General features: G+C 51.0%; 1 protein-coding gene across 1 annotated transcript in view; it reads right to left on the bottom strand.

Annotated features, from left to right (window-relative positions):
* The window catches only part of LOC122364197 (unconventional myosin ID-like), a 30,527-nt gene that overhangs the window by 2,157 nt on the left and 15,881 nt on the right, over positions 1–12,489 (bottom strand). Inside the window, exons 3-17 of the mRNA XM_043334347.1 lie at positions 11,510–11,705; positions 11,008–11,227; positions 10,125–10,340; positions 9,259–9,462; positions 8,797–8,998; positions 7,740–7,819; positions 7,294–7,493; positions 6,775–6,925; positions 6,224–6,468; positions 5,691–5,853; positions 5,357–5,523; positions 4,792–4,957; positions 4,258–4,413; positions 3,657–3,794; positions 2,882–3,030 (exon numbers count right to left, since the gene is read on the bottom strand). Of these exons, the coding sequence (XP_043190282.1) occupies positions 2,882–3,030; positions 3,657–3,794; positions 4,258–4,413; positions 4,792–4,957; positions 5,357–5,523; positions 5,691–5,853; positions 6,224–6,468; positions 6,775–6,925; positions 7,294–7,493; positions 7,740–7,819; positions 8,797–8,998; positions 9,259–9,462; positions 10,125–10,340; positions 11,008–11,227; positions 11,510–11,705 (2,653 nt within the window). The remainder of the gene's footprint in view (positions 1–2,881; positions 3,031–3,656; positions 3,795–4,257; positions 4,414–4,791; positions 4,958–5,356; positions 5,524–5,690; positions 5,854–6,223; positions 6,469–6,774; positions 6,926–7,293; positions 7,494–7,739; positions 7,820–8,796; positions 8,999–9,258; positions 9,463–10,124; positions 10,341–11,007; positions 11,228–11,509; positions 11,706–12,489) is intronic.

Below are 12,489 nucleotides of genomic sequence, written 5' to 3'. Positions count from 1 at the left end.
TCCAGGCTGGTAAAAAAAAAATGATGGGCTCGAGGGTACAATTTGGTCGTGATCCAATGCCTTTTATGTGAGATTTTAACGAAAAACCACCCGCCGCCCCTATACGTACAAGGGTTAAATGGGATATAGCATAGGCGGCGGAACGGGGAGGGCACCGGGGCGCCGTGCACCCTTTCATTTTTGCATTTTAACATTAGCCCTATGGGCGTTGCATGGAAAGAATGGGACCAAAAGTCGGCAGTGCCCCCCCCCCCCCTCCCCCTTAATTGAAGGTGTTCCTCCGCTACTGGGATATAGGTATTAAATGTTTTGTGGAGGAAGTGTCATCTTTTAAATTTGATGCATTGGAAATGCACAAATACCCAAAGAGTTCCAAAACGGTATGGAATTTCAGAAAACTTGGTTGTGTCAGCAATGGGGTCTGGTAGGTGGGGGTAATGGCCCTGCCTGGCGCCCAAAAAGGGGGCAGGGGCATTCCATGTCAACCGGGACAGCCAAAATCGGTCACCTCTGCGATTTTGTTCAAACTTGGTATGCTTATTGCCTATTGGGTGAAACCTCTGAGGGTGAAAGGATTTTGTCATATGCCCTCGGGCTACAGAGATACAAGCTGCTAGACTTCTGCTTTTTTAGCAGAATTGGACGTGTACTGCAATCTTGAAAGATCTATAGCTTCAACATTTTTGAAGCTATTAATTTCAAACAAACTGAAACGTGTACATAAGGAGTTATTCTAGTAAAATTTGACAATTTTTACATTTTTTGATGATTTTGAATTTATTTTATTTTGAATTAATTTCTTAAAATGTAATTTGTGAAAAATGGGTACCCTTCGATTTTGCTCAAATTTAGATATTGTTTTCCACTACACGTAAGGCACAGGTGCTGAGAAAATTAGAGTGGGCCAAAGATAACTTTGGGTGATATAGCAACAAGAAGTGCAACGTAGCACGGGCGGTGGAAGGGGCCGATTTCGCTAACCCCACCTGTTTATCGCCAATAACTCACGCCATAATTATTATATTAACGTCAAACTTTCAGTATCTATCCAGAATCGAACTTTGCAAATCCTCCCGTGCAAGAAATAGGTAAATCGGTCCACAACTTTTCTAGTAATGGCGGTGTAAAGTTAAACATTCCTGCCGGAGCGGCTCGGCGGCCGGCGCCGGCCGTTAACGCCTGAATGGTAGACTGTGCCGGCGCGGGACGGCTCATCTTTGCACCGCGCTTCTTACCGCTGATTATGATCGATTCGTGTCAAATTTTGTGTGAAGGCTTAAAAATGTACAGGCAATCTAATGGTCAAATACCTACATGCGAAAATCAACAGGTAAAAATTGAATTATTAGGGCGCAAACACAATCTGTGAATGAAACGTTTCCCGCGTCGGCCGATCTCCGCCTCTGCCGGCGACATCTTACTCTTAGCAGGCCAATAACTGCCAAATTTATGGTTACATTAGCTAGAGATTCTCATAACACTACAAATGTCGTATAAAGGAAGAAATAGGGAAATCGGCCATTAACTCTTAGCGCTATGGGCGTATAAACGCAAAATATTCACTATAGCAAATTTAATCACGTTTAACCTCATTTGATCTCGAAGATATTGATCTAGGGCCATGAAATTGGCACACGATAAAGTTCCCCACCGCCCCACCTACAATTCAAATTCCGTTTTTAATACCTTTTTTTGACTAAACCGAGCCTTTCTCCCCTAGCGCTGGGAGAGTCAGGCGTGTTTCCTTTTTGCAACCAAAGAGAGGCGCTGCCGGGAGAATGCTCAATTGCATCATTAAAAAGAAAACTGGCTTACAGCTCAGCGATGACCAGCTATCTTCGTGGCTTAGTAGTTAGTGTGCCGAGTGTACCCAACCCACCTCGTAATCTATAGGTCGCTGGCTCGTGGCTGGTCAGCCTCAAGTGTTTTAACACGCGTTCATTTTTGTTTTATAGTGTTCGTATCGAAGTAGCATTTGGCCAGCCAGCAACTGCCGTGAGGGCTATGCATAAGTTTACGCGTGTTAGATTAGGTCAGGTCAGGTTAGGTTTGCTTTGGTTTGATTAAGGTAGAAAGAACCATCTCCGCGTAGCGCCTCTCCTTGGTTGCTAAAACGAAACGCGCGAGTGCCAGACATTACGAAGTCCAAAAGGCAGTTACGTAGACGTCGGCCCATTCTGAAATTTTCATATGAAGTAGCTAATGTATGGAAGAATAAAATATGCAAAAATCAGCAAAATCGAAGGGTACCCATTTTTCAGAAATTTAAAATTTATTTTTTGAATTTTAATTATGCTCACTAATTAGTTAATGACGTCCATATTGTGATCCTCAAATTAAAGCCTGATCTATTCCCTCCATTTCAAACTCTGTCGCGTGGTGATATGTCTAACACTTTAAAAGTTATGACGCTTTAAAGATGATAATGTGCCTTGCCGAAGTCAATGTTTGATGACGTGTATCTCGGAAACGTGACGTCATGTCTTGGCAAAAAAAAATGTCTCCTTTCTTTTCACATATAGATGAGTAGGCTCACAAAGTTTCGCAAAAATCGGAGGAGGTGAGGTTCAAAATCGTCATTTTTTGTCCCACTTGACGTGGAATGCCCCGGCACGACCCCGAATGACCTGCCGACCACTGCTTTAGTGTGATAGATTACGAAGTACGAACGATACGAACGATAAGTATTGACGCTAGGCAGCGTTCGCTGCCTACAGGCAGCGAACGCTGCCTAGTATGGTTATTTGCTTTGGGGTACGAAAATAACGTATTGACTAACACAAAGGCAATCAACGGAAAAGAGCACGAGCTCGAGGCAACATCCCAGAGTAAAGCACAGATCTTTGACTGTCCGGGGCTCGGGGAGGCCGGTGTTACTCACGCGCTGTACTGTCGGCACACGACGCCGACCAGCTCGCCGACTCTGTCCTCGGCTTTGGCGGCCACCAGGGCCACCACCAAGTCGTTACCGCCGCGCAGGTGGATGACGGCCAGCTGGTCAGAGCGCGGGGACACCGACACGCCTGTCACCTGAGGAAGGGGGCATTGGTCACCGGAGGGAGGGGGTAGACACGCCCGTGACCTAAGGGAAACACATTGGTTCCTTTATAGAGGGGGAGTACGCCGACGACTTGAAGGAGGGGCAAACCAGTCGCCTGGGGAGGCCGGGGACGGTGCCGTAGCACGCTAGTCATCTCGGGGTGGGGTAATAATATGGTATAATATATTCCTGCCCGGGGCCGGGATGATTCAATAAATGTCACCGAGGTTTTTTAGCGAAAACTCCGAGGGCCGTTAGGCCCGAGACCGCTTTTCGCTAAAAAAGCGAGGTGACATTTATTGAATTCCCGGCCTTAGGGCGTTTCCCGGCTTTAGGGTGTTTCCCATACCTGCCAAAAAGCTCACAACTATAATTGATAGTGACGTCAGCAGCCGTGTGGTTCAACGCGTTTAACCACACCCCTTGAACCACACGGCTGGCAATATCAAAGCACTGCATTAAACTTTGAAAAATGTGGTACAGTGCACGTGCCATTAAAATGCCTGGATGTCTCGATTTAATCATGCAATGTAGCAGGTATGGGAAATATCAGCGACAAACGGGTAGACACAGACCAACCAGACAAGAGACGCTACAATATGTCCCAGAGACTTACATCGGCGATCGGGTGCGAGGTCAGGCACTTGAACTTTTTGGCGTCCAGCTTGTAGATGTTTGTGTCGGTGACCACGACGGCTCGCTCCGCCATCTTGTTGTTGCGGTTGAACTTGCGCACCAGAGCCGAGAACATGATCTGAAACGGTCCGAGAGGGGAAATCAGTCAGCGGCTACCGAAACTAAGACGGCAGGGAGTAAAGAACGTGGTTCAAGAGCCACCAAATGGCTCAGACTGCGAGTGCAGTCAGTAAAACACTGGTATGACGCAATGCTGGCTCAAATGCGGCCTTGGTTCGGTGCGGACGTCTCGACAAATGGCCGGTCCTGGCTCAAGCTGTTAGCCTGATATCGCTCTATTGTAACCCTAACCAGCTTTCAATACTATTGGCTGGCGACACACTAGGTCGGCACTCTCCAACCCCGGATCGGTTATTATATCAGTGACAAGCACTCCATGTCGGTTCCACCAGTGACCAGCTGCGCCCCAGCCCGCTCGTCCCAGCACCCCGGACTCGTCCCTTCAGCATCCCCACCCTGCTCAGCCCAGCACCCCGTCCGCCGATCAATTCATCGTCAATGGGTGTGCCCCTCATGCCCACCTTCTGGAACCTGTCCTTGGTCCTCAGCTGAGAGAGGCTCTGCACGTAGCCGGCCGTGTTGGAGTTCTCCTGCACAGAGGCCAGGTAGTTGCCCTGCCAGCGGCGGCCGGCGCCCCACTCGGGCCGGCGACCCTGCAGCGCGTCCGCTGCCGTCACCTGTAGATGGAGCGGGTATAGGTCAGTGGGTGCTAACCAGTCAGTGAAGGTCACTGGTCAGACAAGGCACCGGTCATTGATAGAACATTGGTCAATGGGATGCAGGCAATGACAATTGTCAATCAGGGTTGCAAGAAGATCACAAGCTTCGAAGAAGACATGCGCACAGAGATCCAGTGTGCGCCTGCTTGAGCGCTGGAGCCCTCTGGTCGCTTAGCCCATGCTGAGTTTTGGCTGTTCATCTGTTCGGCTTACCCAGAGCTCGTTTGGTTTCTACTGGGCCGATTGGCTAACTTTCAGCTCGGCTGGCTCCCCCTGAACCCATTTGGCTCCCACTGCGCTCGTTTTTAGCTCATTTTCAGCCCGTTCGTGGCTCACCTTGAGCCTCATCTGTGGCCGCTCGTCGGCCGGGATCCGGCTGAGTACCATGAAGGCCCACCAGCGCAGGTGGATGGCCTGCAGGTGGCCGACGGCACCGCGGCACACCAGGGGAGCCGGCGGCCAGCGCACCGAGCGACCAAAGTCCGGCGAGCGCTGCACGTTCCTGCGGGGGGAGGGGGGGGGGGCGGCTGGTGGTTAGGGCGGCTGCGCTGGGTGTGTGCGTGATAGAGTCTGAAACGGTAGGGGTGAGAGCGGGGAGGGCTGGTGGGAGGGGGTAGGACGGGGCCGAGGGTTCAGTGGGGGGGGGGGGGTTGCGGGTTGATGGGATACATAGTAAACAGAACAGGGTATGTTGCAGCCAGCACCGGCAGGAAATATGTGATATCACTCGTTATCACTTAGCTAACGGTAGGTACACATTTCACAGCGTGTAGCCGAAGTGCTTGCAACTGCACATCTGTTGTCGATTCATTACGACCTGTGGGATATAAATTACTCTGACGGATCGTAAGGACAATGCACAGCCCCACTCATCCTCCCATAACCAGGCCGTCTCACACACCTGAAGAGCGTGTTGAGCTGTTTGATGTAGTGTCTCAGCTTGTACCGCCTGAACGCGTGCAGGATGGTACGAGCCGCCAGCATCTTCCTGTAGCGCATCCTGCACAGCGCGCCACGCCACATCTTCTGCAGGAAGATCACTATGTGCGGGATGAGCCGGCCTCGCGCCTGAAAACAAACACGTTTCGTAAGAGCATACGTGAGTTATCCGCTTTACCATCTATCTGCCACAGTGCCTGGATGCCTAAAGACTTCGTCCGTTGGCATAGTCCGAGGTTTTGAAAACGGCAACTCAGCCTAGAGGCTTCGGATCACTCAAGGATCACTGTTCTCACCTGTTCCAGCTTGAAGAGCGTCTGCGGGGAGCGCAGGAAGATCTTGGTCTTGCCGTACTTGACGTCGTCAACAAAGTTCTGCTCCTTGATGAGAATCTTGACGCCCTCCTTGTCCGACTCGCCGTGGAAGTTGGGCCACGTGAACTGCGAGATCATCTTGTATCTGTAGGACACAAAGGGGTGGGGTAGGAATTCTTAGGAAGGCCAGACAACAGTGCAAGCGGCTGCGTCATTCGCACTTCGCCAACAATACTATTGTGAAACGACAACACGCGCTAAAAAGTGACGAATGCCTTTCCGATGAATCCGCTGTCACCGTCTAGGCCTGAATCAACACTGCCTTTCAGAGGTTGTTGACGCTCAGAGGGCTACAAATACCACCCGATGTTTTCCTGCCTGTTTCCTGAGCACGATTCAAAACACCGGAATCCTGCACTCCTCCCCTCTCTGCAGAACCATCCCCGTGACAGGAGGTCTGCTGCACCCGAAAACACCCGAAACCACACCCACCAAACACCCCGCCGTGTCCTCACCTCCGCAGGAACCGGTCGTAGCTCTGTCGGTAGGCAAAGCCGGCGCGGCGCACGCGCACGTTCTCGATGAGACCCAGGTAGTTGACCTGGTGCCTAACGCGCTCCCGGTCGAACAGAACCGGCGACTTTTCCTCGTTGGGTTTGATACAGCGCACGTAGTGCGGCTGCTTGCTCGCCAGGTTGTTGATGAGCGCGATCATTGAGTTTTTGAACAGGGTGCCGGCCGTCAGAGGTCGCTTGGTCGTCTGCGAGAGAAGGCATATAGCGTTGGTGAGGTGGGGCCGCTAGAGTAGGATCTTTATATCAGAACATGCGGGCGAGACACACGTGACACGAATGGTGATATTGGTGGTTAGTGTCGACATCGAGATTTCATAGAAGGAAAAGGTATCGTTTCACTCTCTTATACCTAGTCATGGGGGAGTCCTGATTTCCGGTGGCGCAAGTACCTGATTGCCATCTGAAATATCGTTAATTTCGTTATCCACCTACGTTTGACGTTACAGACTGTTTCCTTACATCAATCGTTCACCCTTAGCCCAGCATCGTACCTTGCTGATATGCTGGGCACCCTCTGGCCACATGGACTTGAGCGTTTCGTTTTGTGACGAGTACAGCAGCCGTTTGAAGTCCTGGTACAACATGTCCTTGTTCTTGTCCAGGAAGCCGGTGATGTTGTAGCTCACGTCTCCGGCGTAATGCCTGCAAATGATACCGAATGGTCGGTCAGAAACGGCAAGTAACGGAAAGCTAAATGCAAATGATGATCCCATTCATCGAAAAAATTGCGTATTCAATGTACAGACTGGGACGTGTAGCATGCATTAACGGCCCATCGTGTGAGATAGTGATGAATCGTCGATCATCGTCGCCTGCAGTCGGCCTTAAATTGAAACTACTACCTGCATAGGTATTGGTGTTTTCACACCACCCTTAAGAGATCAGAGACCCAAACCCGCCCTTAGCCTGAAAACAAGTCACAACATTTTTGAACAGCGACACCACTGAAAAGATATCGCCCCTATTCAGCCGCCTTTCTAAGCCCACTGTGCCGCGACTCCACCACCCACCTGATGCGGAACTCCTCTCCGTGCCGGAGCTCCTTGTCCATGGGGTTGAGCCGGCGGCTGCTGTAGTGACGGTGGTTGGCCAGCTTCTTGTCCATCGCTTCCAGCAGCATCTCGTCCGTGATGCGGCCCACGTTCAGACACGCCTCGTCCATGATGGCGATGATGCCCTTGTGCGGCTGCTCCACCAGGTCACAGATGATCTGCCGGTCAGGTCAAAGGTCAGACTCCGTTCTACAAGGTCACATATTATCTGCGGTTAAGTCTTGGTTCAGAAGTCAGAGATCGCTCAACATCAGATGATTTCTGAGTCCGTTCAAAGTCAAATCGTCTCTGCACACTGCACAGGTCACAGGACCAGACACCTGCAAACGGGCCCTGGCCGGGAGACAGCGCCCTCGGCACGGTGTCACAGCGCTGAGAGCACCAGGCACGTGATGAGAGCTCACCTGGTTGTTGAAGTAGTCGACGTTGGTCCACTCGATGCCCTCTCTGCTGTACTCCTCCTGTTCCTGCCGCAACACCAGCTCTGGGGGAACAGAGGAAACGGGGACTTAGCACCAGCTCTGACTGCAGGGAAAATGGCTCAACAGCAGCACCAGCCAAGGTATATAGCACATCGCACCAGCCTGTGACGGTAAGCAACAGATGGCTTAGCACCAGCCCTGAAGAAACGGCCACAACTGGGCTCATCACCAGCAATTGACGGTGAGTCATTCGCGTGGCACATCACGTACATAAATATGATGCAAGGCTGCGTTAAATGGGTGGTCATGTCACGCCAAGACTTCAGGTCAAGCACCCCCGGGACTGGAATCGGGATATGGGCCGAAACAGGCAATAGCAACAATTCACGGCTTAGCTATGCTCCGTCACTGCAAGTCGTATACCACGTAAATTCCACAGGAAAAAGGGCACAGCCAGTCAGCTAGCGTTTATGATGCAAGTGGGCTATTCCAATTTTCATCTGTGGTAATCAGTGCAAAACATGACTATCACTGGCGCTATGCATCAGCGAAACATACCTGCACCAATTATCCCCCAATGGTCATAAATCTGCCGTACGGTTAATTAAAACTAGTTCGTAGTGTTAGTGTCTCATTTGTCTCATGCATTTTTGTGTTAAATCCGATATGTTTTGGTGGCCGCCCCAGCCATCCCCACAGACAAATGAATATAAAAGCCAGCACCGTATCCGCGCACACTGAGAGGCCAAGGCCCGTGGCGTGGGCTCGGTGTGGGCGGAAACAGATAACAGCACACTGCCTGTCGGGAGATAACTGTTGGCCGACCGACCGCTGCCCCGCCACGGGAGAATGAACGGACCATAGCGCACTAGCAGTGAGCTTAATTTTGGGGCGTTTCAGCTCCATCTTATGTCATGGAGTTGTCGTGACTAGACTCGTTCACCATAAAGTAACTAAAGCATACACATTGTAGGCATTGAGCTTGAAAAATAGGACGACACAAAATAGACGATAAAGAAAGGGATCTCGATATACTGACCGATGAAGAGCTGCTGCAGCTTCTCGTTGCAGTAGTTGATGCAGAACTGCTCGAAGCTGTTGTTGTTAAAGATCTCGAAGCCGTAGATGTCAAGGACGCCGATGACGGTGTTTTTGGTGCGGTACCGCTGGCTCTCCTCCCTCACCTCGATGGCAGAGTTCACCTCCTGGATGATCCACGTGAAGAGACGCTCGTAGATGGCCTGGGGTCAGGTCAGAGGTCAACTTGTGGTAACATCAAGCACTATTACTATCAAACAAACCTGCAAATAAGGATGAAAAGCAATCTAAACATTGCAAAATACCATTCAATCACTGCTTTTCAATGTTTACTGAACGATCAACAGCACTGTGGCCGGGACAAGACACCTTACTCGTCCTCATCCTCATTCCCTCGACTACCTAACTCGACCTCTGAGCTCACCTCAGATGATTCCATCTCAGATTTGACCTCTGGACTCACCTTGGCGAACGCGTCTCGGCCGTAGGAGGCCTGCACCCCGGTGTGACCTTTCTCCATGACCTCTCCGCCGGCAGCAATCACCCGGTGGCAGAGGGTCTTTCCGAGCTCGGCCGGGGTAACAGACAGCAGCGCGCCCACCGCCTCCAGACGCTCAGGGGTCGACACCGTCGTCGTCTCGCCGTTATCGTCGAACTCGACGTTGCCCTGGAGACATGATAATGTTGAGTTAACTGGAGCTCGGATGGAAAGGTGATATCCTCTTGAGCTGGAGGTTAAGTCGGCTCCATGCGAAACGTGCTACATTGTGACAACGTCTGGTGTAAAGAAAATGTTTTGACGTAAATTTATACTGCTCGATTGGACGGGATTCAGAGAATGAAAAGCTCGATTTGCCTTATTTTTGCAGTCTCACTCAATCGTTCCACTTCACAATCACTTGAATGGGTATCCTGATTGAAGCACCACTTTTGCCGCCTGCAATCTGAATCACATCACTAGATTAGCGGCCCACGGCGCTACACAAATAACACATGCCGTGATACTCAGTGATTGATGCCGAAATGGGACAGAGACCGTGTTGGACCGCGAAAACATTGGCGGCATGTCTGATGACGGGTTATACCGGCTGAATAACAGACTTTGCCGACGGCCGTGAAAAGTCCGGGCCGATAAACAACGGTTCACCAGTGCCGCAGTATAAGCTCGCGGAGGGCTCGAAGCCGGTGATAGGGAGGTAAGGCAACTGCGAGTCGGCAGCACACACAGCCGACAAAAGCACAATCACTCGTGAAAATAACTGACGTATCTATAACAGACTTGGTATTTTAAAATCCAGCAAAGGACAGAGAAGATTGCTCTCATCTCACCAAGTTGAGGACGGCGGCGATTGTCCGCCAGATGCAGTCGGTTTTCTCCGAGCTGAAGCCGAGCAGTCGGAGGGCTGCGCTGACCGACTTGTAGTCCTGCCGGTCACTGATGGAGTCGACTCGCGTGTTACCACCTTGGCTGGTGTAGTAGTACTGGCCGGCGTCCCGCACCAGACGGAGCTTGGCCAGCTCCGCGTCCGGTGCACCGTACAGCAGCTGTGGAGAGGGTTAGCTGGTCAGAGGTGCAGGAGTTGGGGAGAGGGTTAGCTGGTCAGAGGTGGAGTAAGATGCTGGGGTCAAAACCGTCGATGGAAACAAAACAGGTTATTGAAACATTAAACAGGCCGTCAGAAAATCGCACATTTAACGTTTCATCAATAAACAAAAACTGTTGAGTATTACGTTTACACATTTCTGCGTATGGTCCCGTCAGCAATTCTGCTTAATTGATGTTACCGTCCCCGGTTATTGTTTCTGCGTCAGTCCGCCGAGCACACCGTTTTCTTGTAACGGGGCCACGTCCGGAGCAGACACATTCAACTACAAACAATCGTCCAGTGCAAATAAATAAACAGAAGGTGTCATAACACCAGCGCAGGGTTCCTTGTTGAGTGAAGCCCACGATGACCCTATGGCCTGTGCTCTTCGGGTACAGGGTCTGTCGGAGGGTCACATGGGTATTTAACCCCCAGCACTCCGAGGCCTGTCCAGTATCCACTTACAGGTGTTCACAAGAATCACTTGGTAGTTGAAAGGTGCCAGCAAAAGCGTCCCAATACAGGGTTTGAGAAAGCTAACCTCAAAACGGTCCAGTTATTTAGAATAAACAGAATAACATAAACATATCAATTCTAGATGAGCTGCGACACGCCCTCGAGCTGACCTGGTAGAAGGCGTGGAAATTCCTCTCGCCAGGCTGCTGGAGCACGACTCGCGACTTCTCCAGCAGGTAGTTGGAGATGTGGCCTCCCACCGGGTCGTGCTTGAAGTCGAAGTTGATGTCCATGTACTTGCCGAAGCGAGATGAGTTGTCGTTCCTGTTCGTCTTCGCGTTACCGAACGCCTCCAGAATCGAGTTGGACTGGATGAGGACGCTCTTTACCCTGAAGCAAAAAGGAGCATGTTAGAATGGAACGGCCGTAGCCGCATAGCTTACATAGCTTATTCATTCGTCTCCCTTGCTACCCTGAGATCGTCGTCCCCCTGAGTCTAATTTATCCGCTACATTCATTAAAATTCCAGCTAGTCGTCAATCTAGACCGCTATCGAAACGAAGCATTTCTTCAACTCCCTCTTCATCCCCTTTCCAATCCTCCCTCCCATCCATTCTCATTACACCAGCCCTGTTCCTTCTTCAACGTTGTATTACCCAGTGCCAGGCTCACCGGTCGATCTCTGCCTGCTGACTGACGTTGGTAACCGCCGCGATGTACCGCATGATGATCTTGGACGCCTCGGTCTTACCACTACCGCTCTCACCACTGATGACGATACACGTGTCCTGGCCGCGGCGCTTCATCGCCTTGTAGGCGGCGTCGGCGATAGCGAACACGTGCGGCGGACGCTCGAAAATCTCCCGGCCTGTGGGCAAAGATGTCGGGAGTTAGAGTGAGAGTAAGGCGGTACACGGATACACTGGGAGTTAGGAGGAAGAGAAGAGTGAGACATGGATAAACGGGGAGTATAACGATGGCTCGAGGGCACAAATCAAATAGGAGTTGAAACGGGAGACGGCTAAGGCACTATAAGCGAGAGGCCGGAGGGGCATAACTAAAACAGGACGATTCGATAAGTCCAAAGAGTGCATTAACACACTTCCAGTGTTTACTCTTCCTACCATTGCAACATATCTACAGAAAACAGCACACTTTTCAGAATTCAGTATGAACACAATGCAAAAATCGCTGCGGACAAGCACAATATCACCAAATAAACATACATATATATCGGCTTCGCATCTCACTGTTTGGACTACGGGTCTACCTGAACTCGGCCCTACCACGGTGCAGCTTGGCTAACCGGTCATGATTATGGTCGGAAGTGCCTCGCCACCTAACGACTCGGAGGGGCCGGTGAGGGGACGCCGTGAGGTCACCTGACCTTGAGGGCGGTCCGATGGACCTCACTATCCGGTGTCCCGAGGTGAGAGTAAACGGTCTACGGTTGGTCTACGGTTCCATAAGGGAGAGCAGTGAGAGACGGTGATAGAGAGTGGATGGGAAGCGTAAGATGAAATATCGGATGCTGACGTGACATATTACAGGCAGAACGATTTGTAACGGGTCACAAAGCACCTTGTGTCGTATAGAAGCGCTGCAGTCATTAATCATCGACATACAACAGACAGGTAAGTGAATGCAGATGC

Source organism: Amphibalanus amphitrite, unplaced genomic scaffold, assembly GCF_019059575.1.
Source record: "Amphibalanus amphitrite isolate SeventyFive unplaced genomic scaffold, NRLGWU_Aamphi_draft 000661F_arrow, whole genome shotgun sequence".
Classification (NCBI taxonomy): Eukaryota; Metazoa; Arthropoda; class Thecostraca; order Balanomorpha; family Balanidae; genus Amphibalanus; species Amphibalanus amphitrite.
This window is presented reverse-complemented; position numbering and strand designations above follow the sequence as displayed.